The sequence below is a fragment of the Phalacrocorax aristotelis genome, chromosome 5 (assembly GCF_949628215.1).
Source record: "Phalacrocorax aristotelis chromosome 5, bGulAri2.1, whole genome shotgun sequence".
Classification (NCBI taxonomy): domain Eukaryota; kingdom Metazoa; phylum Chordata; class Aves; order Suliformes; family Phalacrocoracidae; genus Phalacrocorax; species Phalacrocorax aristotelis.
Genome location: NC_134280.1, coordinates 14,232,074 through 14,259,796, shown reverse-complemented (window position 1 = coordinate 14,259,796; position 27,723 = coordinate 14,232,074). Strand labels below are relative to the sequence as shown.

Sequence of the window (27,723 nt, the reverse complement as noted above, 5' to 3'; positions counted from 1 at the left end):
TTTAAGACCATATACAAAACACAAACAAAAGAATACTAACAAAGATGAGTAAGCACAGATTTCCTCATTTAACAGGTGAAACAAAGCTCTGTAAAACTTATTTGTTGGTACAGGCTCTGGTCAGGGTTAAAAATGGTGAGGCTCAACCTGCAGGGCCATCACGTCCATGTGCCATCGTGACCCTAGTTAGAGTGAGATGGTAGTTTAAAGTGACTAATGAAAGAGTTGGATATATCATAGTTTAGTCATTAGACTTTGCTGCTTGAGTGATGTGACATATTTAGGACATGGGTTTCTACCCCCGGGGTGAAAAAAACCAGACCAGAACCTCAACTGCCCCTGCCAGAAGCTGTAATCTTTTGGATCAAGGAACTTAGAATTTTAAGCAAAAATTCAAATTTTGTGATGCTCAAAGCCTAGAAGTTTCCTTGGGAGCTTCCAGCACTACAGCCTGAAATGAAGCGAGTGGGCTGTTGGACCAAGGGGGTTAAGGTACCCAAAGGAGCATCTGTCAAAGAGTAATGCCTTACTGGCCCCATGAATTCCCCTACGCACAGCTCTGTGTGAAAGTCCAGCTATGTGGTTTACAGTTTTTATTAAAACCACTGGTTAGTGGTTTAAAAATAGTTATAATAAAGCTTGTGAGGAGAGGTTAATGCAGAGTAGTTAGAGCTTTGCACGTCTTCTGTTGACTGTCCTGCTCTCCAGCTGCTGCCTCTCTGGGGAGGCGAGGACTTTCAGGCTCGCTGTACTTGGGGATGCTCTTGGTCAGTTATAGTTTCTCAGAGACTCTGTCAAGAGGGGACTCAGAGCCCACATGCCCTGTCTGGAAACCATTACGAGTTCCCCAGAGCAAATGCGAACCAGGGGCTGAAAGGTTGTCCCAGGTGCCTTGTGGAGGCACATTCATGGGCTTTTCTGGCCTGTCCACTTGCACGAGGATTCCCCAGTCTCTGCTGCTCATGTGAGAGGATGTGTTTAGGATTTTTCCTCTGCAAGGTGTTAGTCAAAGGCAACTTAAACACTTAAAATGATACAGCTCTTGTTTCCATCTTTACCCTTCTGGCATTCATATGATGAAAACTGATCTTTTTTTTTTTTTTTCCTTTCTTCCCAGAACCAGGTTTTTGGCTGGATCAGTTCTCTGAACTGATTGACACTGTAATTGCATTAATGTGAGCACAAGAGAATGGAAGGCAAGATGGGAACAGGAGGGACAATGGGATCCCAGCATCCCAGACTCTGTTTGGTGTAAGCTACCTCCTTGGTTGCTGGGGCAGGCTGTGTTTGTGATGGCCAATGGGGCATAAATTTGAAGATAATGTGTGCAGGAGAGTACAGCAAGAAAATCCATTGATTGACCTCCCAGTCCACTGGAGGTAATCCTGTATGTCAGCTACTACACAGCCAAAATAATATTGTCTCTTCGGCATTTTATTTTATTTTATTTTATTTTATTTTATTTTATTTTATTTTATTTTATTTTATTTTATTTTATTGAGTTGGCCTTGCAGTGGTTTCACTCTATGTTATCAGCACTTAGTCTTGCTTCTGCAGTGTGATACTGCTTCTTATCAGTGACCGGGATTACGCTGCAGCTGGAGCTGAACCGCTCATTGAGCAGATCCAGGAGGAGAGCTGGTCCCCAGGCACTGGTCTGAGCAGATGTACACCAAGAGTTTTGCAGCCTCAAATGTCAGGCTGATGTTTTTTCCTCTTCTGACTGGACATTTCTATGTCCCAGTAACTGTAGGTACAGCTGCCTTTTCTTCAATTGCCTGCAGCATCAGGACACAAACTACTTTGGCCTTCAGTGCTTACAGCTGGGTGATTTTTCTCCCTACCTTTTGTACTAGCATCCAGGGACATGGTCTGACCATCCTGGTCTAGCCTGTTTGTGAGCTGTTCCCTGCATGCTTTTAGCTGTTCAATCATGTCGCCCAACAGTAAACTGGAATCATCTGTTTTGCAAATGGTCTCATCTTCAATTAGAAAATCTTTAATGTCTGCAAAGTCACATGTGGGTGCCAGGGTTTGCAGCTCTGTAATGTAAGTTCTGTTGCCTTGCTGGTTTTAGGCATAAAGTTTTAAAAAATAATCTTTCAAGCCTCAGGATAACAGTACTCATTGAACTCTGCTAGCAGATGTTCCATGGGTTAATTTTGGCCCAGAAAAACCCCTTTTATTTATATTTTTCCCTAGTGAAACACATAATAAGGTTTACAATTCATTTTCTCTTCTTTATCCTCTATGGCCAGCTGTATGTGCAGACTTTATTTTTGTTTTCACTGTCTCTGTGCAAGTGCTAACGGTTTTTTTTTCTGTTTTTGTTTTGTCCTGCAGTCCAGTATCCTGAGCCTGTTTGCTCTGTGTCAAGCATTACCTTGTTTTTCTATTAATCACATGTTCTTTCTGGCTGTAGCTTTTGCTGTCTGGCTGCTGCCACCAGGTTTTGTATATATCATGTGCTGGGTAGCACTGAGAGAGGAGCATGTGACTCCAAACTGCAACCTCTCTCTGATGAGAGTGCTCTACAGGAATGCTGTGACTGCAGCCAGTGCAGAAACCATGTAGGCTTCTTGGTATACCCTCCAAATCTCTTTCTTCCATGTCCATCTTGTGTTATGGGAACCTACCTTGCTCCAGACTTAGCAGGAGCCATGGTTAAAGGCAGGACCTTGAGCAGATCTTTACAAATAAAACCCTTGAATGTTTTTCTGACGTTGTAGGAACTAGAAAAGCATGACCATGATTCAGCTCATGCTGCAGTGGAGGAGGCAGCGTCCTTCCGCTGGGATTAATGGGAGCTGGCCTGGAAGAGACAAAGCCCAAAGCTAGATAGACCAGAGATCTCCTGTTTCTTATGCTGTTCTTATATGTTCTAGCATCAGGAAAGGATGCTGCCTCTTTCCAGAGACTAAAACCCCCAACTTGGGGTATTACTTTGTGAACAAAGCTTGTTGACTTGTGCAGAGAAGACTGTTAATGAAATAAAACAACTTCATGTGAAGCAACACTTGGTGCTTTTTCTGCGAAGGAATTGGTCTTTCATGAAAGGCTTCATGTTCCCCTGATTTATTTATTTATTTTTCCACTGAATGAACAAGATTGTTTAAAAAGGGTGGTGGGGAAGGTCAGTGGGGAAAAGCCCCCTCCTTTACTCACTCATCAATTCTTATAACATTAAAAAAATTAATTTAAATTGCCACTTTCCTCAAAATGAAGTGTAAAGCTTTCATAGTTCTGTTGTTTAATTTCCCAACTGGATATGAAATTAAGGAAATTGTAATTGTTTGACCTCTCACATCAGGGAGTCTAGGTATTTTTTCTTCTGTTTCACAGGAGTACATCTATATGAGAATAATGGCTTCCCTAGAGGCTCCATTTCTTGTAAAGTACGATCTAATGAATTAAAATATATCTCTTCTTGTTGGTGCTTTTGCACACTGTGACCTGCCTAGGGTTTGAGTTTGGGTGGCTCCTACTGAATTGTCTGAAGGGTCTCAGCACAATTCTTCCTGGTGAATTGTCCTTCCTGAAGTTTGTCCATTGATTACATCCTCTGGATTGGGTCACTTGTCTTTCTTACAAGGGTCACTAATTTTTCCTCACAAGCATTGCTAATGTGTCTTCCACAAACTTGCAGCTTATTGAGCGTTGATCCAGGAACCTTTCCAAATTAATAAAAAACCACTAAAGAAGCAGGACTTCCCACCGCCACCCCCCCCCCCCCGCCCCCTCCCCTTTGTGTCCTTTGTTACTGAAGAGGGCTGCAAATATTTAATAGCCTTTAAAGCCAGACAGAAACCTCTCTCTTTTGGTGATTTCTCCAAAACACCAGTTGATTATTGTTGGCAAGGACATCACACTGGAAAGGACTAGCTGTTCTGCATGGTTTTGAGGCCAGAATACTGCTGGGATTGTCCCTGGTGTCCGGGTGGAGCTTGTTGGGTACCTGCCTGAGAGCCATGGGGTCCGCACGCAGCAGATGGACCTCTCTTTGCAGGAAAATAGGTTGACAATGAAGAACAAAACTCTTCTCCAAGGGGTGAAAAACAGTACACTGATTATCGATGAGGAAGCAGCAAACATTGGTCTTAAGATCTTTGTGCTCTGAACGTCTGATCAGATGCATATGAGGATTTTCAGGGGATCTAATATACTGTCTTCTAGAGAATAGCTGGATGTGTCAGAGTGTGAGGTAAGGATGCATTCATTTTGAGGGCTTTTGGAGAGAATTCTTTGACATGAAGTCAGCACTTCGAGAGTTTTCCCATGTGGTTGGAATGGAGGCTGAGCTGACTTGCCACCAGAATAAGGATATTTTGCTCTTTAAGAGAAAAGGTGAGCAAACATCAACCTCACTGATATATTTAGCACTCATTTATTGTAAGGATGAGTCCAACTGGATCTATGCTCTCTTGTTTAGCCCTTATTTCCTAAATGGGCCACACAAGTGGCCTTATGCACACCCATAGCAGCTGGTAAATGAGCTCCACTTGTGCAATGGGAAGAAGTTGACAGGAAAGGACTGTCGGCATGGTTTTGCTGGGAGTTTGTGGCAGAGAGGTGGCTTTGTCAAGACCACAGAAGAGTTGTGTCCAGACCCAGTTGCATTTTAGGTGTTAGAAACTCTGGCTTATAAGTACCTGGGTTTTTAATTTGTAAAAATCCTCGTATTTGTTTCCCTTTCTCCAATCCCCATTGCTTTAAAAGGAGAGTAACTTTCCAGCGTGCTCCAAGTAAGATAGTGGCAGAAAGCAGAGGGTTGACCATGCTTCAGGAGAACCCCCTGCGTCCCAGGCCAGCAGAGGAGACTGCAGATGTCGGCGCCCGTGGGAGCGGGAAGAAGGCAGGGGCCGTGCTGCCAGACTACGTCAGTGTGAGAGCTGCAAGCGGCAGGAGTGAAAGCTCTGCCTGTGGCCGTCAGGCAGCTGTGAGGCAGGCAGTGCTGGCCAGCTTGCTGACAGCACCACTCTGGCACCGCGAAGAATCAAGCCCTTTGTATTTAACCATCCAGACCTAATATACTGACATGGTCGTCATCAGATACAGTTGACACATGTTTAAATGGTGTATCTTGCTGCTTTGAACAAGTGGGAATGTGTTCTTGGACTGCTTTGCTCTCCACATTTCTACGGAGTTTCCCACTGTCCATTTTCCATAGTTACTTACAGCAATTAACAGGAATCCAGGGCTGCAGCGGCTGCACGCATAGTCTCTCAAACCACACCTGTGGCTTTTTTGTGTCACGTATAATTCATTACTGAGTGACGCTTCCTGCCTTGTCATCTTTAGTCCTAGATGCATGAATGGTGTAGCTAGATCAGCTTAGCGCCGAACTAAAGCGATGGTTCGTGTTTAGCTGTGGCTTTTGCACAAGTCATGCACAAACTGACTCGTGTTGGAATGGCTGGGTGTTCACTGGAGGCTCCAGCTCTTTTGATATCGGATCCACTCACAGCTTGCATGTCCTGCCTCAGCTTTATTTTCCCTTCTAGGGCATAGATACTGCATGAATCACCGTGTCTTTGCAGAGGCTCCAATGGCTGAAGGTATTTGTGCTGAAACCTCACCAGGCTGTAATTAATCTGTAGACTAAAGGAAATGGTTTTGTGACAGCTAAATGAAAACCAAATAATGCAATGTGATGAAAGGTATGCTCAGCAGTCTGATTCAGGCTCTAAAGTTTATATGCATTTAGCTTTATAGTGAGCTGAAAAACATTTGAAACAAGAATTGCCTCAACTCCCAGTTAGTGGTAGACAAAAGTAGACAGGAAAACATGCACATATTTATATATTAATATGCAGAAAACTGAACAAGATTTAAAAAATTACACCCTGTTATTCTGTGTATTTGAAAATATTCAGAAAGTTTACAGGTAAATTGTATATGAGTGCTGTACATAGAGAGGCATGTGTTTTAAGTGTTAGATCTGTGAGATCGGGGTACATTCCAGTGACAGGTGGTATCTTCTTTGGGCTTTAGTTATGCTGAGATAGAAGACAACGTTTAAAAAAAAATACTGCAGACTTTTGTCAATTAGGCTGTTTCTTTTTTCCCAGATTTGGATTGTTTTGCAGAAGGAAAGAAGTTGCTGATTGTGTTGTTTGAAAGTTAAATATTTCACCAGTGAATTGTTTTGGGTTTTATTTTGATTTGTTTTTAAAGAGGGAAGTAATATTTTGAATTCATGTTTCAGCTTGTTCATCACCATTGCACCTTTGATGCAGGTTCTCTCATATTACTTCATGTGTAGTTGAGTTTGTTTTTTAGCAGAAAGACACAGTGGTAAACCTGGCAGCTTCCCTGCAGTTTGGTGATAGTGACCTCTGGAATGGGCACTCTGAAATTGGTTGACGCTGAACATTTCAAGTAGCAGCAGCAGCGGCTCTTTAGCTAACTGAGTGATCTTCCAGAGCATTGAGATTTCTCTGCTCCACTCATGTAGAATCCTAGAAATTCGGCACAGGGAGAGACCTGGGGGAGCTCTAGTCCAGCCTCCAGCCCCAGTGAGGACTGTCATCAATACCAGGTCAAGTTTGCCATGGCTTGTCTAGTGGAGTCTTGAAAACCCCCAAGGACAGTGGTGCCACAGCCTCTTGGGGTGGCCTGTTCCAGCACTGCATGGCCCTCCTAGAGAAAAACCTTTTCTGAATGTCCAGCCTAAACTTCCCAAGCTGTGTTATACCATCTGCCACTACCAGGAAGGGTTTGGCTCCATCAGATTTATAACTGCAGACTCTCATGCTAGATCATGTGTGCATGCTTATTTTCACTTTTAATCTAAGCCTTTCGTAATGAAACAGCAGTTAGATTGTTTGTATTTAAGCTAAAACAGCATGAGGCTTATAAATTTTTTATGAAATCTTAATTTCACTGTGGCTGTATCATGACTATACCTTAGCAGCATTGTAAGACTGTGACAGTAATGTTATTACGACTACTATTGTTATCATCATCACTATCTCTTTACTTAATATGAACATACCATTTCAGGTTGCTATCCTTATTTTTGACGTCAGAAAGCAACTTTTTTTTATGACTGGGCAGAGTGGCATACTGGTAGGAGAATGAGTTGGATTCTGTTATGACTTTAGCATCATCAACAAAATGATCAAGTACTGTAAATTTACATTATAATTATGATGTCAGTCAGAAACAATATATCTTGATTTTCAGGTTGACAATATGCCTTGGGAATTTGGAGGGAATATATTCGTCTTATTTGGAAGCTGAATAAGTCCTAACAGAAGTATTTCAAGAATATATATGTAGTTCAATAATGTTATATTCAGCAAGTATTTTCTAATTAGCCCAAGTTTTCAGGCCAGAACATTTCATTTTTGGTTCCTGTTTTATTTACTTGTCATAAATTAACTCAGGATTCTGCACTTTTTTTTCCTTAATATAGTTTGCACCCTACACACCTACAGCAATCCCCTTATTTTTTCCTTTCCTTTTTGTCTGAGATGTGAATTATTCATTCAAGTAAGCAGGCTGTAGATAACTTGAATCTTGAGAAATTAATGATGGATAAAAAGCTCTGTTTTCAATACTTTGGTTAAGACATAGGTCAGTATTTTCAAAAGAGTGTAAGGAAATGGCTGCTAGACATCTTAGGGACACTCGGGAACACCTTGTATGTGCAGAGATGGGCTAGCTGAATAACTCCTCCTGGCTGTATAATTTCTTTAAAACAATTTGTCATAGATACCCAAAATCCTCCACATGTGAATGATGGCCATACCTGAGTCACACTTTGCCTCTGTTAGAGAACATATCCAAAGCCATATAGGACCCCAGTTGCTTCTCAAAATCACCTGGAGGGGGTTATTCCTCTTCAAAACAAATCTTTGTACATCTAGTGACTTGGAGCTTCAGAAGGACTTTGTCTTTGAGATCTTTGTGGTTCTTCCTTAAGGAAGGCCCTTCTGGGCCCTGCTCAGGGCTTTAGAGGTTCTCCAGGATGACTTCAACGAGGTGGTGAGAGCAAAGGGCACAGTAACGCGGAGAACGACGCTGCCTCTCATACCACAGTGGGTATGCAGGCACACCTACTGTGATATGAAGCAATAGCTCTTCCAACAGAAGCTGGGTTTACTTCTGTTTGTGCTGGTGTCTGATACCAGTCAGCTGCTTTGTGAACAGACAGCACCCACTGGAGCTGAGCGCCCTGACTGCGCAGCAGCATGGTTATATGAATGTGCTTTCTTACCTTCCTGCCTCTGTCCTCCCCTTCCCCCCATCAGTTTCTACTGTGCTTTCTCCTGTAGACAGCAATATAGGATCAGGCTGCTTTTCATTTCCATCACTTTTCCCTGCTGTGACTGAATCTGTTGCAATTAAATTTTAATTGAGATGCACAGTGCTTAAATAGACACAAGACAGCTACAGCTATTGCTAATTAATTTTCTTCCAAAATGACAACATTTAATAATTATATTCCATGTCGCTTACATTATTTATACAAGTTTAAATCTGGGAATTTTTTTAAAGACACATCAGCTGTGAAAGTGCTTTATGGTGTTTATCTCTTGTAATGCAATTATGATTAACTTGAGAAGTGAAAGTATGTTTATGGTTATTTTGTAAAATAGCATGTAGCTCTGGAAGTTGCAAGAAAGTCTGAGATGTTCCTGTGAAAAGGTAATAGTGTTTCTGGTTACAGCATTCAAATCTAGAGAAGCCCTAATGATAACAGTTTGTGCTTCTGTATCATCTTTGATCTCAGGATCTCTAACTACGTTCTGCCTATGAACGCACAAGCTTTTGGCAGAGTTCCTCCCCAGTTTCTCACTTCACCTTGCATAGCACAAAGAGATCATTTGCTGCCCCAGCTTGCAAAATTCCTTGCCCTCTGCTACCTTGTTCTAATACCAGGCAAAGAAAATGACCTTTTCGTATTTTAGTCTGAAGAATCCATCACTGGTTGCTGTCAGACAGGGTGTTGGATGAGCAGGACCATTTGTCTGTTGCGGCATGACAGTCCTTAGGCAGTGCTGTGACAATTTGGGGAATCTGTCTGTGCGAGAATACATAATTGCTGTATCATGGCATGACTTGATGTTTGCAGAGAGGTGCATTGTCAACCTCCGAACTTCAAATGCTCACCAAACAGGTAGAAACTTCTCGGGACAGCTGTGAAGAGAATTTTTCCAGCCTCTCCTGTGGGGGTGCACAACGGTGATGCTCCTTCTGCAGAACAAAGGAGCAGCTCTGGAAGGTGAGATGCATCAGCCCTGTTGATTTACTGGCAGATCAGGAAGCTTTGGGAAGGACTGGAGAATCATAGGGCATTTCTTTTTCTCAGTAAGTGTCCTGTCTAAGGTGAAAGTTAAAGCTGGAAGGTACAGTGGAGGGATTTCGTGGGTTGGAGAAATAAATGTGGGAGGGAGGGACAGGTAAGACTTTTTGATCCCTCAGAGGACCCAAGACCAATAAAAGTCAACACTAGATGAGAAAAGTGACCGTAAGTACCTGGTTGTGCATATTTCATCTGCTAGCATAGAGTAACTCTTCAGAAACCTCTGCTCCTTTCTGGTTGTCACTATCATGTATCAGTGCAAAATTAAGCTGCTCTGGGAACGGAGCTCTGGAAAAGTGTGCGTTTGCATTTATTAAGGATGTTGGGGATTAGTACTGATATTGTAGAGCAGAATTAGCTGGATGGTGCAACCCCCTTCTAGGAAGGCACAACTGAGAAATTTTCCAGGGATGGCATGAAAAGCAATTCTGCTGTGTGCTGCTATGATCAGAGGAGGTTAAGATGCTGCAGATCTAGAAGGCTGATCCACAGGGCAATTAGAGTGCCTCACCCAAAGGAAATTTGATTAAATATGTTAAACGGGTGGATAGTGAAACTCTCTTGTTGGATATATGGAACTATCATATACTATTCACCTCACATAAACTTCTGTATCTTCTTGAAGCTAGTAATACTGATTCTTTTTATAGTGAATATATAGCAAAAAAATACATCCAGAACCATTTCTCTCTGTTAGGATGGATTTGAATAAAAGGCTGTCTGACTGGTCATCTGTCTATCCTCATGTACTGTCATGGAAGCAAAATGACGTTAAAAAAACAACCCTTTTAATTGTTACTTCACTTTATTTTCCCCTCAGTTTAACAATAGCAAAACAGACTGAGCAATAATTAGTTCTATTTGGGTGTCTGTTTAGTCTTGTGCACTGTTGCACAGTGGCAGAGTTAGGTACTTCAGGAAAGTGCATCTTGGATTTTTTAGGATTAATTGAAACTTTTTGTGCCTTTGTTTTATCACTTCTCAGTAGGTTGTAGCTTATTCTACTCTCCTCCTAAGCAGGTACTGCAATTAATAATATACAGATTTCTGTGCTTATTGGTAATACAGTCACAATTCTTGGCAAAGGCACAGTGTCTTGGTAGCACAGCGGGGTGGCACAATGGTGCGTGCAGCCCCCTTTTTTCCCAGTGGGCCTGTCCTGGGAGCTGAAGGGCTGCTCCATTGCACCTGATGAGACAGGAATCGTTTATTCCCCTAACAAATAGACCTCTTCCTCTGTGTGTTTTCCCTGAAGTTATTTACACACGATGTTGTTTGCTTTGAGGTCTCCCGCGCACTGTATGTAATTTGCATAGGGTGCCGGAGTTACTGATGGTTCCTTTGATTGCTGACTCTCACGGTCCTGAAATATGCCTTTAGCTGCCAGTGCAGTTCTGTAGCTGTAGGGGCTGTAACCCGAAAGGCCACAGGTCTGGTAAAAGGTGGAAGAGTTTTCTCCAAGATGCAGTGGTTGTGTCCAGGTCCCAACCAAAAGACAGGGCAGGAGCCACGTGGCTTTGAGTCTGTTTTATATCATTTCACTGGCCTGCTAGAGGGAAGGCTTAAACATTAATGAGTGTTCGCAGCTACCAGTCCTCTGCTCTAAAAATCTCAGTGGGGTGTAGTGATGAAAGGCCAACCCTGTGCGTGCTTCAGGTCCGTTTCTCTGAAGGCATTTGCCTGGATGTATTCATGTAAACAAGACTGATCTTCAGTACAAGTGCTAAAGGAAGACATCTAATGTATTCGCAGCACGCTGCTACTGATTTGGGGATGGCCAACATTTTTTTATTCTCAAAAGATACACTTTTGCTAACTTCTTCTAATAAACATTTTATAAGTTAGCAATAAATCTGCAAAAATCTGCGTTTACAGTGGAAATACTGGCTCCAAAATACAAAGTGTTTTGAACTGTCTTACTTCTAATACGTGAAAGGCTGGGAAAAACTGAAGGGGACAAAGTGGTGCCAAATGTTGAGTAGCTGTGGGTATGATTTAAAGAGAAGAAATTGTATGGACATCTATAGTTGGTCATGTCTCCCTTCACTGTGCTTTCAGTTCTATGAAACTTTGGGCTCAAATGGGTGACTTCAGAGATGGGACATAACACGTGTTTCATTTCTGCAGTAGAGAAAAACCTAACTTGCTTTTCAGTCAAGTGCTAGGTTATGACAGCAGTTAGGATCAATACTTGAAGAGTTGTTTCGGTATTTCTAGAGTATAATTTTGAATGTCGAGGTGCCTTGACATTACGTGTAATGCAGACAGCATGTGGATACAAGAAATATGCTCTTTCTTTTAGTGAGGAACAAGTGAGTTACGGTAAATGAGTTATGTAAATGATTATTCCCTCACTTGAGGAGAAATACAGTGCAAAGGCAGTTAACTGAAGAACTTTAGTATTTCTCCAAAAATCAGAGAAATGGATCCTAACAGATACACTCGCTAGTTCCTGATTTTTTCAGGGGGATCTGATTCTCATCTCAGAGACCCATAATAGAACAGAAGACACTCCAAGTCCATAGTTTCATTGGTGAAAACTAGATATGAATGAGACTGGAAGTGGATGGATACCTCTGGTCTGTAAGACCAAACTGACTCAAAGAACGCATATTCCTTGATTGCAGAAAGTGCGTATGCATTTGCTGAAGTCTCCCTGAAGCCGATGAGATTGAAAGCATAGTGTGGTAGGCTTTGAAGGGCTTTGAAAGGGGAGACAATAGTTGAGGCAAAACAAAAGAGCATGCCATCAAAGGATGTAAAGCAAAGTGACAGGAACAAAGTGACAAGCTAGGAAAATGCTCTTTGCTCCCACATTCTGAATGGCTGTGAAATCAGCTTTGTACTCATTAAAGCCAATGTAAAGGAACTTGCTGTAAATGAAAATGAATGGCTTAGAGACTGGTGTTTTGAGTTCAGATGTGTAGGTGAGTGGCAGGAAGCTCAAGGAAGCGCCAAACTCTTCAAGACATTGTGCAGAAGGAAGAAGCAGGAGTCAGAGGTGGCCTAGAGGCAGAATCTCACAGTGAGGTTGGGGGAACCTGAGGACCACCCCAGGTTTCAGACCTGAGTAGCAAACAAGATACTCTCCACCTCTATAGCATTTGACATCCTTTGCCGGCTTCTAACCATGGCCAGACTACTGTGAGAAGATATTTGAGAGGCAGGCTGAGGTTTCTGTGTGGTTGGAGGGAATCAGGTCTGAACTAGGTTGATCTGTGAGTAAAATATGGGAAAGATTTAGTGGAGAGAAATCCCAGAGGCAACTGGGTACAGGGGATTGGGTACAGCTTAGCTATGAACAAGGAGGAAGAGGGAATGAGAGTTACAGGCACAAGTGGGATTTTGTTTTTAGAGAGAGGCAGACCAAAGCAGACTGGGTTTGTGGGGAAAAAGAGCAGGAAAAAGGAGAGAAAGGCCAGGGACAACAAGAAAAGTGGCTGTGACGTGGTTTAGAAGGTAGTTGGGGGGAAGTGAAGTGATTAGAGGAAAAGAGCAGATGAAACTTTAGGAGCAGGGAGGGAGCTGCAGATCAGAGGTAAAATACTTATCTTGTTTTGACTGTTTTCTCTAGGAAGAACTCAACAAGATTGTATGCAGAAAAAAGATACAGAGATAGGATATAATTATCTTATGCATTAATATGCAACAGAAATAATGTACAGTAACTACAAGGTAAATAAGTATAACTGTTATTAGCAGTACAAAAAAGCTGTGTCTTTGTGTGTATAAACACATGCTCCTATAAAAGGGTTCTGTACTAATGAATTCATATTAATCCTTTGCATTTTGTCTTAAATTAGATAGTACCAAGGAACAAAGGCAAACAAGGAGGAAATACTTACTGAGCCTTCTCAGGCTAGCCTTAATGATCTGAGTCTTATGTAACGAAATAGTAAAAAATATCTTTTCTTTCGTGTGTTGACTAGTGGCCACGTCAGTCACTGTGCCCCAAAGGCTGGTATAGCCTCTGAATGACCATGGGGACCCAACAAGAGCAAATGCAGTTTCCAGTGCTCAGCCCTTGGCCTGGTTACCAGCAAACACAGTTATTTTGCTTGACTTGCTTTGACTGCCCAGTTGCATGAGCACAAAGTGGTTCCTAAACCAGTCCCCTGAGCCATAGCAACCTGCCGACATTTGCTAGAAGTTTACTGCCAGCCTGAGTTTTGTTCCAGTAAGTTTTGCAGACAGGAGATGTCATCCTGCTTGTTTTGCATGTGAAACAGATAATGCAGGATCAGACCTCCCCACACTTCGTCTTCTGTAGGCTGTGGAGACACCATTGCTGGGGTTGAGAAGGAAGGCTTTTCCCTTAGCTTTTATAACAAGAGAATGAAATAAATTATAATGCTATTTCTTTCCTTTCTGATGCTGGCAGGTACTAATCAGACCAAGAAACCAAGTCAGTTCTTGTAGGCTACCAAGAAAAAATTGCATGGTGTTCTGTTGGTGAACCATTTTATATCTGTCTCAGTCATCAAAATACTTGTAGCACAGTAGACATAACTACATAGTAAAGGAATGTGTACTCGGCAACATTGTCATTGGCAGGACGTAAACACCTTAGAGTTTATCAGTGTTCTGGGAGATGTTTATTATTTGAGTCTTACTAAGTCCTTATCACAAAAGAAAAAAAAGAGAAGTTGAAAGGTAAAAGTTAGTTTTGCTTATCAGCAGAGGCAGGTATGGTAAGATTCAGTCATTATAAATGCAGATATTTTGATCTGTAAAAGTATGGCAAATCAACCACTTAGAACACACTGATACATAGGCACATAAAATACAGAGGATCAAGGTGCTGATCTAGTCTGACTTTATAACACCATCAGAGGACTCTCCTGTAGTTAAACCCATCTACATCCAGTGACAAGTCTTAGTCTACAGCAGATCTTCTGGAAAAATTTCTGAACAAAATGTCAGCTTTGCAGTGCTAGAGAGTCTATCAGCAGCCCGAACCCAGTGTTGTTCTCTGTTCAAACTGGCAGCCTTGTTTCTAATCTGAATTTCTCCAGTTTAACTTATAGCTCTTAGACTTTGTAATTGGTATTAGGTAACTGTAATTGGCTAAGCGATAGGTTCTTGTAATGTCCCTTACTTCTGGGTAAAAGACCATCTGTTATCAAATTTTTGTTGATCATATGTGTATAAATATTACTGATCAAGTCATCCTGCAAGAGCCTCTCTTTTAAGCTCTCTTTCTTTTTTTCTCATGGATAGAACTGCACCCTTTGCAATTTTCATCGTTCTTCTTGAATTGTGGACACCAGAGTCTGGCGTAATGTTCTAGTAACAGTCAATTCAGGGTGAGACAGAGAGGCATTATAACCTTTCAAATTCTGCTTAGACAAACACATTTTACTTTAGTTGTTTGGCAACCTCCATAGAGCTTGTAAGCTACTGTTTGCCCACCATAAACTTGAAGTAATCTTCATTCAGTCTTTCTCAAAACAGTCTTCATTTTAATCATTTTCCAGATGTGTGGCCTTGTACGTGGTTGCTTTAAAATATATAATCTTTGTACCTAACCCATCTAGGGATAGAGAGCAGGTCACTGGTACAAAGCAATCATCTTTATTTGCTGTGTCTGTAGTAATTTGTCACTGACAAAACTCATGACTCTGTATTTGTTCCCAGTCACTGATACACAGAATGATTGTATCTCTCCAATCATATGAATGTTTCCACCAGATTCAGCAGTGTGGGTCAGGACTAATTTGTATATTAAATGAGCTATTCCACTTCTTGTTTATTACTCAGGTTCACAGCGTTAGAGCCTACACAATTAAGGAATCTCTTCTCTTTGAGTCCCTTGGTACCTTGATTAATTTTAATCTTGACATCTTGATTTCTGGCTAAATGAGTGCTCATTTTCACCCTTGTCTTTTGTCATTAGCTTAATACCCTCCTGAATACTTTAGCCTGTCTCCTGAAAGACTTATTCCCTTCCACTGAAATGACAGCCAGCCACATTGTACAGTCTCTTTTCTCGGTAGAAGGTGGACCTGCACTGCTGAAAACTGAGGGGCTCTGTCTTTCACTGTTTACTTAACCGTTAATTTTTGGAATCATATATAGCCCTGCAACTTGAGTCGCAGCTTGCAGAAATGGGTGCTGTTCAGAGTATTAGTTTCATTCTCCCTCATATAAAATTCCTTGCAAGGATTCTTGGTCAGTTTTGAATCTTTCTTCACTGGTGTGTTTGCATCCTTGCAGACTAGGCTGTGTTGCAGTTCATGGGTACATGTTATATAGCTCTGTTCTCTCCTACTACATTGACTGTTAGATATTTCAACAGTTTGGGGGTTTGCAAATGCTTTGTTATTTGTAGGCATGAGGCTGGACTCAGTGACCTCCCTTCCAACCCCAAATACTGTAAGATCCTCTCAGAAACTCTTCTCCCATTCCCATCTGGATGAATTTTTCTCCATTCTCCGGTTTATGAATTGCCAACCATTTTATGTGGTCTGCATCCTGCCTTCAGCTGGAAACTGTAGTCTTATAAAGACAATATGTGTTTCTACCCAGTGTGGAATAGCAGCTTGTGTGGTGTATGTGTTCAGCAGAGGAAAATGAGCCAATTGAAGTGTTGCTTTTTTGTTTTTAATTACATTCTTGTTTCCTTCCCAGGCTTCTCTATTCTACATACTTACACGTGTGCCTCCAGAGGCAGAATTCAATAGGTTGATGTATTGAACAGGAATGTTTAAAAATAAACCAAAATTTTGTAATGAAACTTGTTCTGAAAGAACCCAGTTGCTATCAGGATTTTTGCAAGGACACAGTCCTTCATCTTTCATTGCTTAAAATAAAGGTTTTCCTTCCTTGAGCCAAATGAGGGCTTTCTTATCCAAGCTTTGGAGCCTGTTCAATGTCATCTGGATGGACTAGTCACTACAAGACAATATTACTCATCCCACCCCTACATAAAGCAAACCCATTAAACTTCACTGCATGTGGTTTGTATTTGGGGTTTCATTCATGAGAGTTGAAAGTGCCCAAACTACTGCAGCACGGAAGTGAAACCCTGAGAAGATTTTCCTTCAGTCACCACCAACAAAACATTCACTTCCACCTTCTCAAAAGCCCTCTCAAATCTGTCAGATTTCAAGGCAGCTCTTTTCCTCCTAAACAAATTTGTTGCATTGGTCCTCATCTGCTCCATGGAACCTGCATGAACATCTCTGTTCAGAATCAGTTTTGGCTCCACCTATAGTACACGTAATTTAGTTTGTTAGTATCTTTTACTCATAAACCTATTGAAAAGTCAATAGGTTAATTATCACTCATTTGGAATTAAAGTCTAATTTTGCTGTAAACAGTTTAACTGCTGGTCCTCCACCCTGGTCTTAATACAGTCTGTGTTTAGCTGTTACCCACCCTGGTATATCTGCCAAGTACCACAGATGTTTTATCTGACATGTTAGTTATTAACAGTTTCTGCTCTTGTTGGAGCACGAAGACTTGATGAAGGGATTTTTTTTTTGTTTCTTTATTTTGTGGTTTGTTTTTTTTTTTTCTTTTTCTATTCTGGTGTGCAAAGGCTTCCAAAAATTAAAACAATGTTTTTTCATTAGATACATGTGCACACATATAGGTAATATTTGTATATTTTTTTTTCCTTTTTGGAAAAAACCCAGAGAATTCTATAACGGGAAATTGAAAGCTTCTTTGGATTTACATCAAAAAACAAACTTAGACAACTCTTTTGCCAAAGTTCTCTCTCCCTTACAACAAAAACAAACAAATAAACAAAACCAAATGAAGATTCGTGGACCAGTTATAATGGTGACGCATCACTTTTGAGCAATTTTTGTTTACCTGGTGGCATCCTCCCATATTTTTGCAGCATGTTAACACAGAGTCTGAATGCAGGAGTGTCTTGATTATCTTCTTTGACGGTTTTCACATGTTGGAATTCGCATAGTAAAAATTTTCTCATGATAAGACACGTAGGATTGGCTTTGTAAAAGTACAAGCATGACTTTGTTTTCCTGTTCCACCGCAAAAGGCTCTTCCCTCCAGCCCCTACTCCTCCATCTTCTCAGTTCTTCCAAAGTAAGAAAAAAAGATGACTTCTGAGAGAGGAGGGAAAGTCATGTACCCCAGCCTGCATGTCTCGGCATGGACCAATGCTGAATCTGTGTCTGGCTTTGAGCTTTTATGTCTGCTGGTGTGTTTTGATGATGTATTGTAATTGTTTATAACCCAGCATCTGAAAGATAATTTCTGTTCAAGGCTTTCAGGTTGGCAACTTGAAAATATACTTGAAGTGGGGAAACGATTCAAATTTATCTGATATTTTATAAATTGGTCTTATTTGTAAGGAAGCAGCAACGTTAAAGTGACACTAGTGTTCATGAGAAATACAAGCAGTGGGCTAAACCCAAAGAACAGATGAAATGTGAACTTCTTTGTTCAATACTATCTCCTATCCAATTACCACAGCCCAGAAAGTAAATGACTTTAGAAAGGGAAAAAACATTTATGTTTCAATTCAGTGGCCTCAGAGTTGTCACCTGGTGCCATGGTGTGTTGTAGGATAGCCTGATTTCTGGTTGCCATTCCTAAAGAACACACATCTCCTGTAGGTCCTGTTTCCCATCTGTCAGCCCTGCCCAGGACTGGGGGTCCCAGGGTGCTGGATGCTCCTGTGCAGACATCAGCACTGCACCCTTGCTGTCCAGGGCCCGTTAGTGTCTGGTCACTGCTGGAAGGTCTCCAAGGAGCATCCAGCTGGTGAATGCTAGTTCCGGAACAGGTGGCTGAATACTTAAAGACCTTCGAGATGGTGATGATTTCTGATAACCACCACTAACTCCTCTGGCCTTGTTTGATATAAGTGGAAGGCCACTGTGGTCAGTGTCAGTGTAAGGAGAGACAGTGCTTGTGGCTCTTTCTGAGGTGTATCTGGCATTGTTTCCCTTCACATGCCTGGCACCATGCCAAGTGCTGGATTATATCCTTGTGTCTGGGTACTTCAGCTACAAAGAGCACGCTGGAAGACTGCATTTCTTGGAGCTGTTTGCAGGGCATATTTCTTCTGAGACCCTTGCATTTATCCATTTTGCTTTCCTACAAGTTTCCTGCATGTTTTCTGCCTCTCCTCCCTCTGTGTCATGCCTTCCCTGCCATGCTAGATGTCATGTCGTGCCCTCCCTTGCCCCAGCGGGGCTATGTATCTCCATTTCCCGTGGTTCCATGTTTGTCTTCAGCCTCTTTCTTCTTCTTTCCCATGCCATTCTTTTCTCTCTTCACAGGATTTGCTATTGCCTGCCTTGTGCCTGTACCTCCATTCACTCATATTCTTTAGTAAGATCTTGCTTACTCTAGTCTGTAAGGTCATCCCACTTTCCCCTTATTTCAGCTGCTTCTCTATCTTCCAGGCTCTTCTCCATCTTCAGGAGTCCCCTGCTCTTTCTATATCCAACCGATCATCCTTGCAAACATCCCTCCTTCTCTCCTGTCAAGTTTTTTTCTGTACTTTGCCTCCTTTCTTTACCTCCCTAGGCAGAATTGTGCCCATTGGTACCTGGAATATCCCTGGATCTTCTGGAGCTGGTTGGAGGTGATGTTCTGAGGTTATCCCATTACAGAGAAACACTGCCAAGAACCAGGCAGTCCAGGGCGCGCTTTGACGCTTCACAGTAAGGCAAGAGTGGCTTCTTCCTCATGCTTTTGGTTTGCTGTTGCCATATGGAAATGGCAGATGGTGTTGATCAGGAAGTTAATCTAGAAGCGTATCCGTTTCATGCCATACACGAAAGATTTGTTCATTAAACTTAGAACTCTAATTTAAAGCCAATTAACAGAGTGATTTGAAGAGACTTGTTGTTTTTGAAGTTCAAAAGAGAAGCTAAGTCTCTGATTTCAGCCTTTGTACATTCCAGAACCTGTATAACTATTGCAGTGTTGCCAACTCTCCTGGGTTTTTTTTTTGTCTCTTCCCTGCCCCACCCCCACCTTCTTTTTTTTATTTTTCCTCTTCATTCTTTTGAGTGATGCAAATTTTGCCACGGGCTGGAACTGTTTGGTGAAACCTCGTGAATGCTCAGCTTTCTTAGCAATTTTAGCCCTACATTTGGGGGTGGGTGGGCAGAACTTGTGTTTCTCTCCTCTTTGCTGAAAGCCGGCACAGCTCCCTCCTCCCTCCCTTTGGCAGCCCAGTATTGCACTTCTCTAAGCAGGAGTTGGGGAAGGAGACAGAAAAATGGAAGGAGCCATGGGCAGCTCTGTGCCCTCCGAACACCACTTCTGTCAACATGGGGTCACGTCTGCTTCCTTTTCTCCCTCCTCATAACATCTCCCAGAAGCTGATATGGACTCACCACGGAAGCTTTCACAAGCTTGGAAAGGGCAGAAGAGGCCTCCAAACAGGCAGCTACTGCTCTACACGTGCATGCCCCAGTGTACAACACTAATTTCTGTGTGTAATCAACCCTGTAGGTTAGGCCCAAGCAGACCATCACTAAGAAGTGTCATGATAGGAAACATTATGTCAGGAGGACCCCAAAAGTGATTAGTTCTGAATTAATATTTATCCTGCTTTTACCTGATATTGCTATTCTGTAAACACTTGTAGATCCTTCAACAACAGACAGCGCGTTTAGATAGTCCCAATATTTAGTAGCAGCATGTGTACAGAAAAAACTTTCTTTAGTAATTTGAAGCTGCTGCTGATATAAAAGAAAATAGAAGGGTCAAGTTTTGCTGTGGTACAGAGCCTGTGACTTCACTGGGTTAACTGCTGCTACTTCCGTGTAATTGAGAACATAATTTGGCTCAAACCCTGGGAGTCTGAAAAGGATCACAGCAGCCACTGTATTAAACCAATGTTCAAGACAGTTGGCTCACACTGAATTTCATAAGCAGACTGTGTATTCAGAAGGCTTTAGCTGTATGACACACTCCACTGCAAAAGGAGAGATGGTGGGAGTATCTTTGTTTATCTTAACTAAAATGGCACTCCAGGGAAAACTATCAAACGTGGTATTGCCCCTACATGGGGGGCAATGTGGCAGAACAGATAAAGTATCTCTCCCTGTGGGTGCATGAGGACAAGCCTGGTGAGAGCTGTGCGAAGACTGTCTTTGGTTGTTCCAGCTCCCATGGGTCACACTAGAAGCCAGCAGCAGTGGTGCTTCGTCCTGGCTGTGCTGCGGTGGAGGTGGTGCTCGTGTCAGCAGCCAATACACCTCCATCATGTCCCTTCAGGGTGATGGCACCTCGCTGGCACTGCTGGGGCGGTGTGTGAGGAGACCAGGTAGAGATGGGCTTAAAATGAAGGAGAGGATAGTCATTGGTCTGAGAAAGTGCAAAACATTCATAGAAGCAGAGTGGCTGCTGGAGGCCTCCTTTGGAAATCCCTTCCTGCTGCCCCACGGGGCTGTCAGGCATGGAGGTGGTGTTCAGTGACCATGGTGGCTTCTGGAGGATTTGGCTTGTGTCAGAACATCACCGGCAGTGCCTGCCTTCTGCCAAAGAGGTTCACTCTTGTGCTGGTATTTAGTCTTTGAGGAGAGGCGGCTAAAATTGGTGACTTGTATTTCATAGAAAAGGTTGGGGAGCAGAAATCTGTGTTCTGCTCTGTCAAGAGGGGGGGAAGGGGGTTTCCTGATGGAAGAAAATTCCCAAAGAAGGAAAGAATGTCTTTTCAAGAAAAGGGTGTGCAGGGGATATGGCTGATGAGTATCTGTTTATTCCCAAGTTTGCTGGCAGTCCATCTCAGGCTGATGCCCTCCAAAAGAGATAGGCATTTTGAGACAGCACTTTCGACCATTCCTCAAGGACTTAGCAGGAGGGATTGTTTTATTAGGAAAGTTTATGGCTTCTTGTTTTCCCTCAAAGGCAAATGTGACTTTGTTGTTTTTAATTCTGTTGGGATTTCTGCCTTTTAATATACAACACAGCTGTTAAAATAGCTGGGGTTGTCTAGGGCAAATCATATAGCACTTTCCTTGTTCAGATCTCAGATGGCTGCCTTTTTAGTGTCGCTGCAGAATTATATTACAGGGCATATGAATAGTGCTGGTATTAGTGTCAAAATCAATTACCCAACCCTCCTTCTGCAGAGAAAGCTACAAACCTTAGGAACAATCTGAGTAATCCATTCTGGGTTTCTAATTCTGAGTAATGACGGAGGGCAGAGACTTGTGCTTGAATAAGTGCACAGGGTCTTTCTCCGTATAGTCACTCCTAAATGCATGCTCTTTACAGGAAAAAGCAGGCTCCCTGTGAAACCCTTTTTCATGCCAAATGGCTCGCTCCTAAGATTAATCTGTCACTGAATTTATAAATTCTGTGTGGCACAGAGCAGCAGAAAAAGTTTAGCATTGAACAGAAAGCAAACTATGTATTGCTTAAAAAATGAATGTTGTGCTCCTGGATGGTGTGGATTGACTACCTCCATCAATATATCTTCTTATACTGGTAGTAAAAATACTTCCATAGCCTTGTGCCTCCGAGGATCTCAAAGCACTTTGCAAATAGAGCAAAGTGTTATATCCTATTTTACGGCTGTGCAAACTGGCTGTGAGAGAGGTTAAGCTTTTTGCCCAGGGACACAAAGGAGACTGTAGCAGAGCCAAGATGGGAACCTAAATCTCCAGAGCTCCAGCACTGTGTCCTGGTCACACTCCACACCAAAGCACAGTGGGGGGAGTCTGCTGGTCACTGCCTCTCAGCCATCATCCATGAAACCTCAGGAGGTGAGATACAAAATTGGAGTTGGTGCTCCTTCACTCCCTCATCTCTGTCCTGGGCTGTGGATGGAGGTGCTGAGCAGGGTGGGATCTGGCCAGGGAGGATGCTCGTGTCCTCCTGGGCTGGGACAGTCAGCTCTGGTCATGGGTGGCTGTGGAAAGAGAATGACTTTTGATTGCTGCTGACTTGGGGAAAAGCTCAGAGCCTCGCATCCAGCCTGCTCTGCCTCAAGCACCTTTATGAAGCAAAAATAATTATAAACTTATTATACTAAATCCTCTAAGATTAGAGTAGTTGTATTTTTTTTCCTAATCCAGTATTTGAGAAGGATTTACCTGTTTAATACAGCCATTTATTAGAAAAACTTGATTTTTGAAAAAAAATTTATAATTAATTTGAAAAGAAAGCATGCAGATACAAAGGCCAGTTTTTCAAGTATGGGCCTGATCTCTTGTCAAATTCTGGTTGGATAAATGACACATCTGAAAAACTGGGTCCCGACTGAGGTGTCTGTGGCAGGGATTTAGAGATCTCATTTCAGGCACCTTTCTGTAAAAAAGCATGGCTCTAACCTGCATGTTTTGCAGGAGAACGATTTCTATTACTAGTTTTTTCCTTCCCCTCCCTGTCTACTGTGCTCTACAGCCCTCCAAAGATGCTCCCCACACACATGAGGCTGCCCGGAGGGTCAGGATAAACAGGGAGGAGGGAGGCTGGGAGGGGTGCGAGGGTGAGCGTCTGGTTTCAAACAAAAGTGCAAAGCCTTGAAAGGAGGGACTAAGAAGAAACAGGTGGGGGTCTAGTAATATAGCCTCTGAAGTTTATTTGCTTAACGAACAGAAGCCCGGGCTGTCAGACCTAGGTCAAATACTCCTCCAGTTTGAGTATATTTATTTCATACATGGTCTGTAACCCAATCTGATTTCTGGATTAAAGCGCTGTAAAGTCCTGGCCCACAGGAACCCACGCCATGTTTGCTATCAAGCCCAGCACATGCTGGGGCATGACCTCGGGGTGCCACCTCAGTATTTACTGGAGCCTTGTGTCCTCAGTAAAGCCTGTAATTGTGGGTCCTGTCATTTCTAATGCAAGCTTTGCTGTTTACAGCTATAAATCGTGACCACAGATCCATCACTTAGTGGTCCCATTAATGCAAGCCATGCCTGAAGGCTCCTAGGATAAGCTGCTCGGGCTGCAGCACACGGTCCCTTGGTGGGCCACCAAGCTGCTGGAACCCAGGCGGTTGTGGCAATGCTGAAGGACCACATTCGCCACACGCTGGGTCCCTCTGGGGTGCCAGTAAGGGTGGCTCTGTGTTTATAAGAGAAAGTTTTTAAAGTAGCCATGGAAAAGAGGAGTAAGGGGTCTAGGACAGCCTGTCTTGAACAGTGATGCAACATGGAGGGTCTCCAACAACGGGTGCAAGGGAGTCTGGGACCATGGGTCTGTGTGCTAAGGTGAGGAGCTCATCCTGTCGTGGGGAAAGAGGGACTGCACTTTCCTGCTTGTCTGTCCTGAAGTTACAGCACAAAAACTACTTGAAAACCAGCAAAATAGCGAGAGGGAAAAAAACAACCACAAAACTAAGTGCTTATGCCAGGGTCACAGACAACTAAAGGGCAGAAGTTACAGATCACACACGGGAGTTTCTGAAATCTTCATGTGCTTTTTAGGAGTGTTAACTCCATGAGTTTTTAGGAGTGTTAACTTTTTAGTCTAAGATGCCCAGAAGTCAGAGCGAAGGGAGGGAAGTTTGAGCTGGCACAATGGCAGTAAAACTACCTGCACACACAAAAATTTTCTGGTTTCCCAGATATTTTTTGGCTGATCTCATTAATTCCAGTAAGGTAAACAGACCACGTGCTCCAGAGTATCTCAGGAGCTGAAAAAATTTTCGTCTCAATACTCGCATGTGAAAAATTGCAGATCTGCATTAAAATTAGAGAGGAAAGCAGGAACTAGCAGCAGATTTTCCCAAGACCAACCTGAGGCCAGTAGTGCCAGGTAATTGAGTGGCTTCTGTGAAAACAGGAGTCACATAGAGACATTTGAAATAAAACACATTAAAATGGGGCAAACAAAAATATTTGCAGTCAGAAATGAAGCATGCCTCCTCTTTAAAAGAAGCCCCAGCTTTACATAAAATTTGGGATACGCATATGTTTGCTTTTGGGAGACAAGATACATTTGAGTCATGCAGAACAAATGATCAAACTAACAAAAAGGTCAGGAGCTGTTATTTTTCATGGACTTAATAAAAAAAAAAACAACCCAGGTTATTTGTGTTTTGGTATATTCTTGTTCCACGGAGCTTCCACTGGCACTTAATTCACCATTTATAATGGAGGTAAAACTGTAGCCGATTTTCAGATGCGACTGGTCAGGATAGGAGACCTTGCTTGAGAGGGTCAGGAAGTGGTGGATGTTAGTCCTCACAAGTGACAGCTAGATGGGCTCTGGCAGAGCTGCTGTGGCTTATCCATAAGCACTGTTGAAATGTTCTGGTCAGGGCACTGGTTCAGAACCAGTACATAGAATAAGCACAAGCTGGTGGTGAGGGGGAAACCTTAAATGTATTTTTAGATGTATTTTTATTGAAAGTTTTTAGCTGATTGAGTATTTTTTTAAGATGGGTTAGGTCATATATAGGATGGACAAATTATTTTTATACATGCTAGATTTTTGCATCTCACCTATCCTTTACTCCTGGAAAGCCCTTTGGACCTGTCAGCTTTATTATACAGCCCAAGTTTAAGCAGCGAAAAAGTGTATTTTAGTCTTGGTCTTTTTAGGTCTTCAACTGCATGAAGCCAGTGGGATGTGAGAATACCCATCCCTTTGCAGGGTTGTGCCCTTTCTGCCTGTAATGGCTGTGCTGCTGGATTTAGAAACCCTGGAAAGCTTTGCTGCTCACCGTTTACCTTTGAGCTCTGATGAACCATCACCTGCTTCCTCGTGGAGCTATTTTGCCTGTTTTTTGAGTGGTTACCAGAATCTGGTTTTGTTTCATGTTCTGTAGGGTCGCTGAGCTGGAAGATGCACGTCTAAGATGGAAACTTCTGCTTCAACTGCTACTGGGAAAAAAGAAGGGAAAGGTGCAGTTCTGGAGGGGAATGGCTTTACAGAGACAGAGAAGAAACCCACTCCTTTAGCAGCTGCAGGAGCAGCAGTGGCACAAGGAGGTACTTTATGTTTTCCACACTTTGAAAGCAGCAGGGGTGTTTTTCATTAGACTGTAAGAATTTAATAAGTATGGTGGCATCTGTCCTCCTGTGAACACGCTGAGTTTATTGGGGGTCTTGGCCGTCGGAGGTCACAGGAGTAGGAAACTGTGTCACCGCGTGGTGTCCAAACATCACTGCACTGTGACAAGTCACTGCTGCTCCTAGAGAACTGGACTGGAGTGAGGGAGAGGATGGGTGGTGAGAGGTGGCTGCGGGAGAGTTGAGGCATCCCATCACTCCTTGCCACCGGCCAGCTGGTGCTGTGTGGTGTAGGCAGCACACTGCCTGCAGCTCCTTCATGGAGGAGTTAAAGGGTGGCTGGCGAGGCTGGCTGGAGCTGGGGGAGCACCCTGTTATCATGGTGGTGGAGGGGTGTCGTGTGCCAGCTGTGATCTGCTAATGAGCTAAGCAGACTGTAACGTCTTCAGCCATTGCTGCTGGGATTTCATGGTTAGGGAGGAATTTGGGATTGTCCAGCCCTGATGCAAGAAGTTTCACAAAGAAACCCCCCATTTGCACCATTACTGTTAATGTCAGAAATAGCTCAGGTCCTGACTTCTTTTTCTGTCAGTGTTTCTGGCAAGATTTGGATCCTCCCGGTGTTGAAGTCAATTGGGAAGTTCCTGTGGACACCCACAGGTGCATGGGGTCATCTTTGGTAGGTGTAACACTAGTGTGTGTGGGAACGTGCAGGAACATTGCTCCTGCCTCCTCCCGCCCACTATTGCAGGCAAAATACAGCCCTGGAAAACAGATCCCTTGCTGGTACACATGTGCTGCTGGATCTCCAAATTGGTGCCAGGGCCATTCATGGTGGCTCTAGCTGTGGGCAAGGCTGTGCCTGCCAGGGAGGCATCGCACTGCCCTTGCTGGGGACTGGAACTGGGTGTCCTTTCTGGACAGGGCATAAGGAGACAAACTTAGAAGGGGCTGCACCAGCTTGGATGTGACAAGAGACAGCCCAGCTGTGTAAACTTTGCAGTCAGCTTTTTTTTTCCTCTTTAAAATATACCTTATTACTAGCCAGAGTCTACCTCAAAATGAACCCTTCCCCTCCCCTTCCTTCACTACAGGGTGGTTTCTCATCACCCCAGGAGAGCAGCATGACTCCTCTGCGGGCTCCTCTGTTTCTTACACAGTGTGGCTGGAGAGTTTGTGTTTTCTGTTGGCTGAGTTTTGAAGATAGTTCCCAGCCCAAACTGCTTAAATCTGCTCCATTTATCCTTCCTTTTCAACACATTTGCTACCCAGTTTTCATTTCCACATTGACCAGGGAAGATTCAAATATACAGGGTAAGGCAGCAGCTGCCAGATTATAATCTATCAGATTAGTTAATGCGTTTGATAAATTTTGTCAGTCTTTGTCAGCCAAAGGAACATTTTTCTTAAAAAAGAATTAGAAAATATTTACACAGAATTGTTTGGAGAGAAACACGATTTCATGCTGGTGAATGGGTTTGAGCCATCTTCCTTGTGAGCAGTATGCAAAGTGGCAGAAAAGAAGGCTCACAAGGCAGCAGAAATAGGGGGAAAACAGAGAAAGCAACATGCAGAAGTTTGCCACCCCTAGCAGATTTTGATCCCTGTTGAAGAAGCACAGGCTTTAGGAACGATGAGGCGGCCCACTTGAGGCATCATCTCAGTGACTGGCAGATCCAAAGGGCTGATCGGTGCCAACAAAGTCCACGCATGTGCTAAAATTCAAAACCCACAGACACGTTGTTGTGAATAAACACTTTCTTCCCACTAGGCACTTACCTTGGGTGTGCCTCTACTGAGGAAGCAGTCACTACTTTCCCAGACAGGCAATGGAAATGAGGATGCCCCTCAGGTGGCGTGTCCGTCAGCCCATTTGACACCCCCAGAGGCTTTATTGTTTTTTAAGCATCCAGTATTATATGTCCCGTAAGCAGTGTGCTCTCACCTTTTGGAAGGAATGATTTATGGGCTCAATATTTCTCCTTTTATTAAGAGGAAGTGGAGAAGTAAATGGAGGATTGTTTGAAGATGTCAGGAGAATCATGATGAAAGCATTGTGTAATGAGATATAAAGAGCGAAATCTATGTCATGCTGTGAAGAGAAGTGCTCATAAATGACCTAAAATGGCTAGCAGCAAAGTAGCATGCAATCAGATGCCAGCCCCGGGACTCTGCAGGTGATGCACATGCTCTTGTGGATTAGAGGGCTTTCCTTTGAATTTTGGCTAGACGTAATACATGCTTCTGAAAGGGAGCAGCGTGGTGCCTGTGCTTATAAGTAGAAAAATTAATACAAAGTCATCTTATAACATCAATTAATTGCAAGGTGTGCTTTAGCAGATAATAACAAAAAGGCTGGGTAGCGATGAGACTGTACTTACATGGTATTCATGTTAATATAATGTATTTGCTTCACTAACCTAGTGTAATTTCTCATAACAGGCCAGAAATATACATATTTATGCTCATGTTCTTAAAGAAGAAAGAAAAAGAGGCATGGAGATTAAT

General features: G+C 42.9%; 1 protein-coding gene across 5 annotated transcripts in view; it reads left to right on the top strand.

The window, feature by feature from the left end:
• Positions 1 to 27,723, top strand: part of GLI2 (GLI family zinc finger 2) — a 205,431-nt gene that overhangs the window by 27,086 nt on the left and 150,622 nt on the right. For 2 of the 5 annotated variants that reach the window (XM_075093060.1, XM_075093059.1), the window contains exon 2: positions 25,032 to 25,194. In XM_075093060.1, the coding sequence (XP_074949161.1) occupies positions 25,062 to 25,194 (133 nt within the window). In that variant the 5' untranslated portion in view covers positions 25,032 to 25,061. Of the gene's footprint in view, positions 1 to 25,031; positions 25,195 to 27,723 lie in introns of those variants that run through there. The other 3 variants (XM_075093064.1, XM_075093063.1, XM_075093061.1) reach the window with 3 other exon arrangements.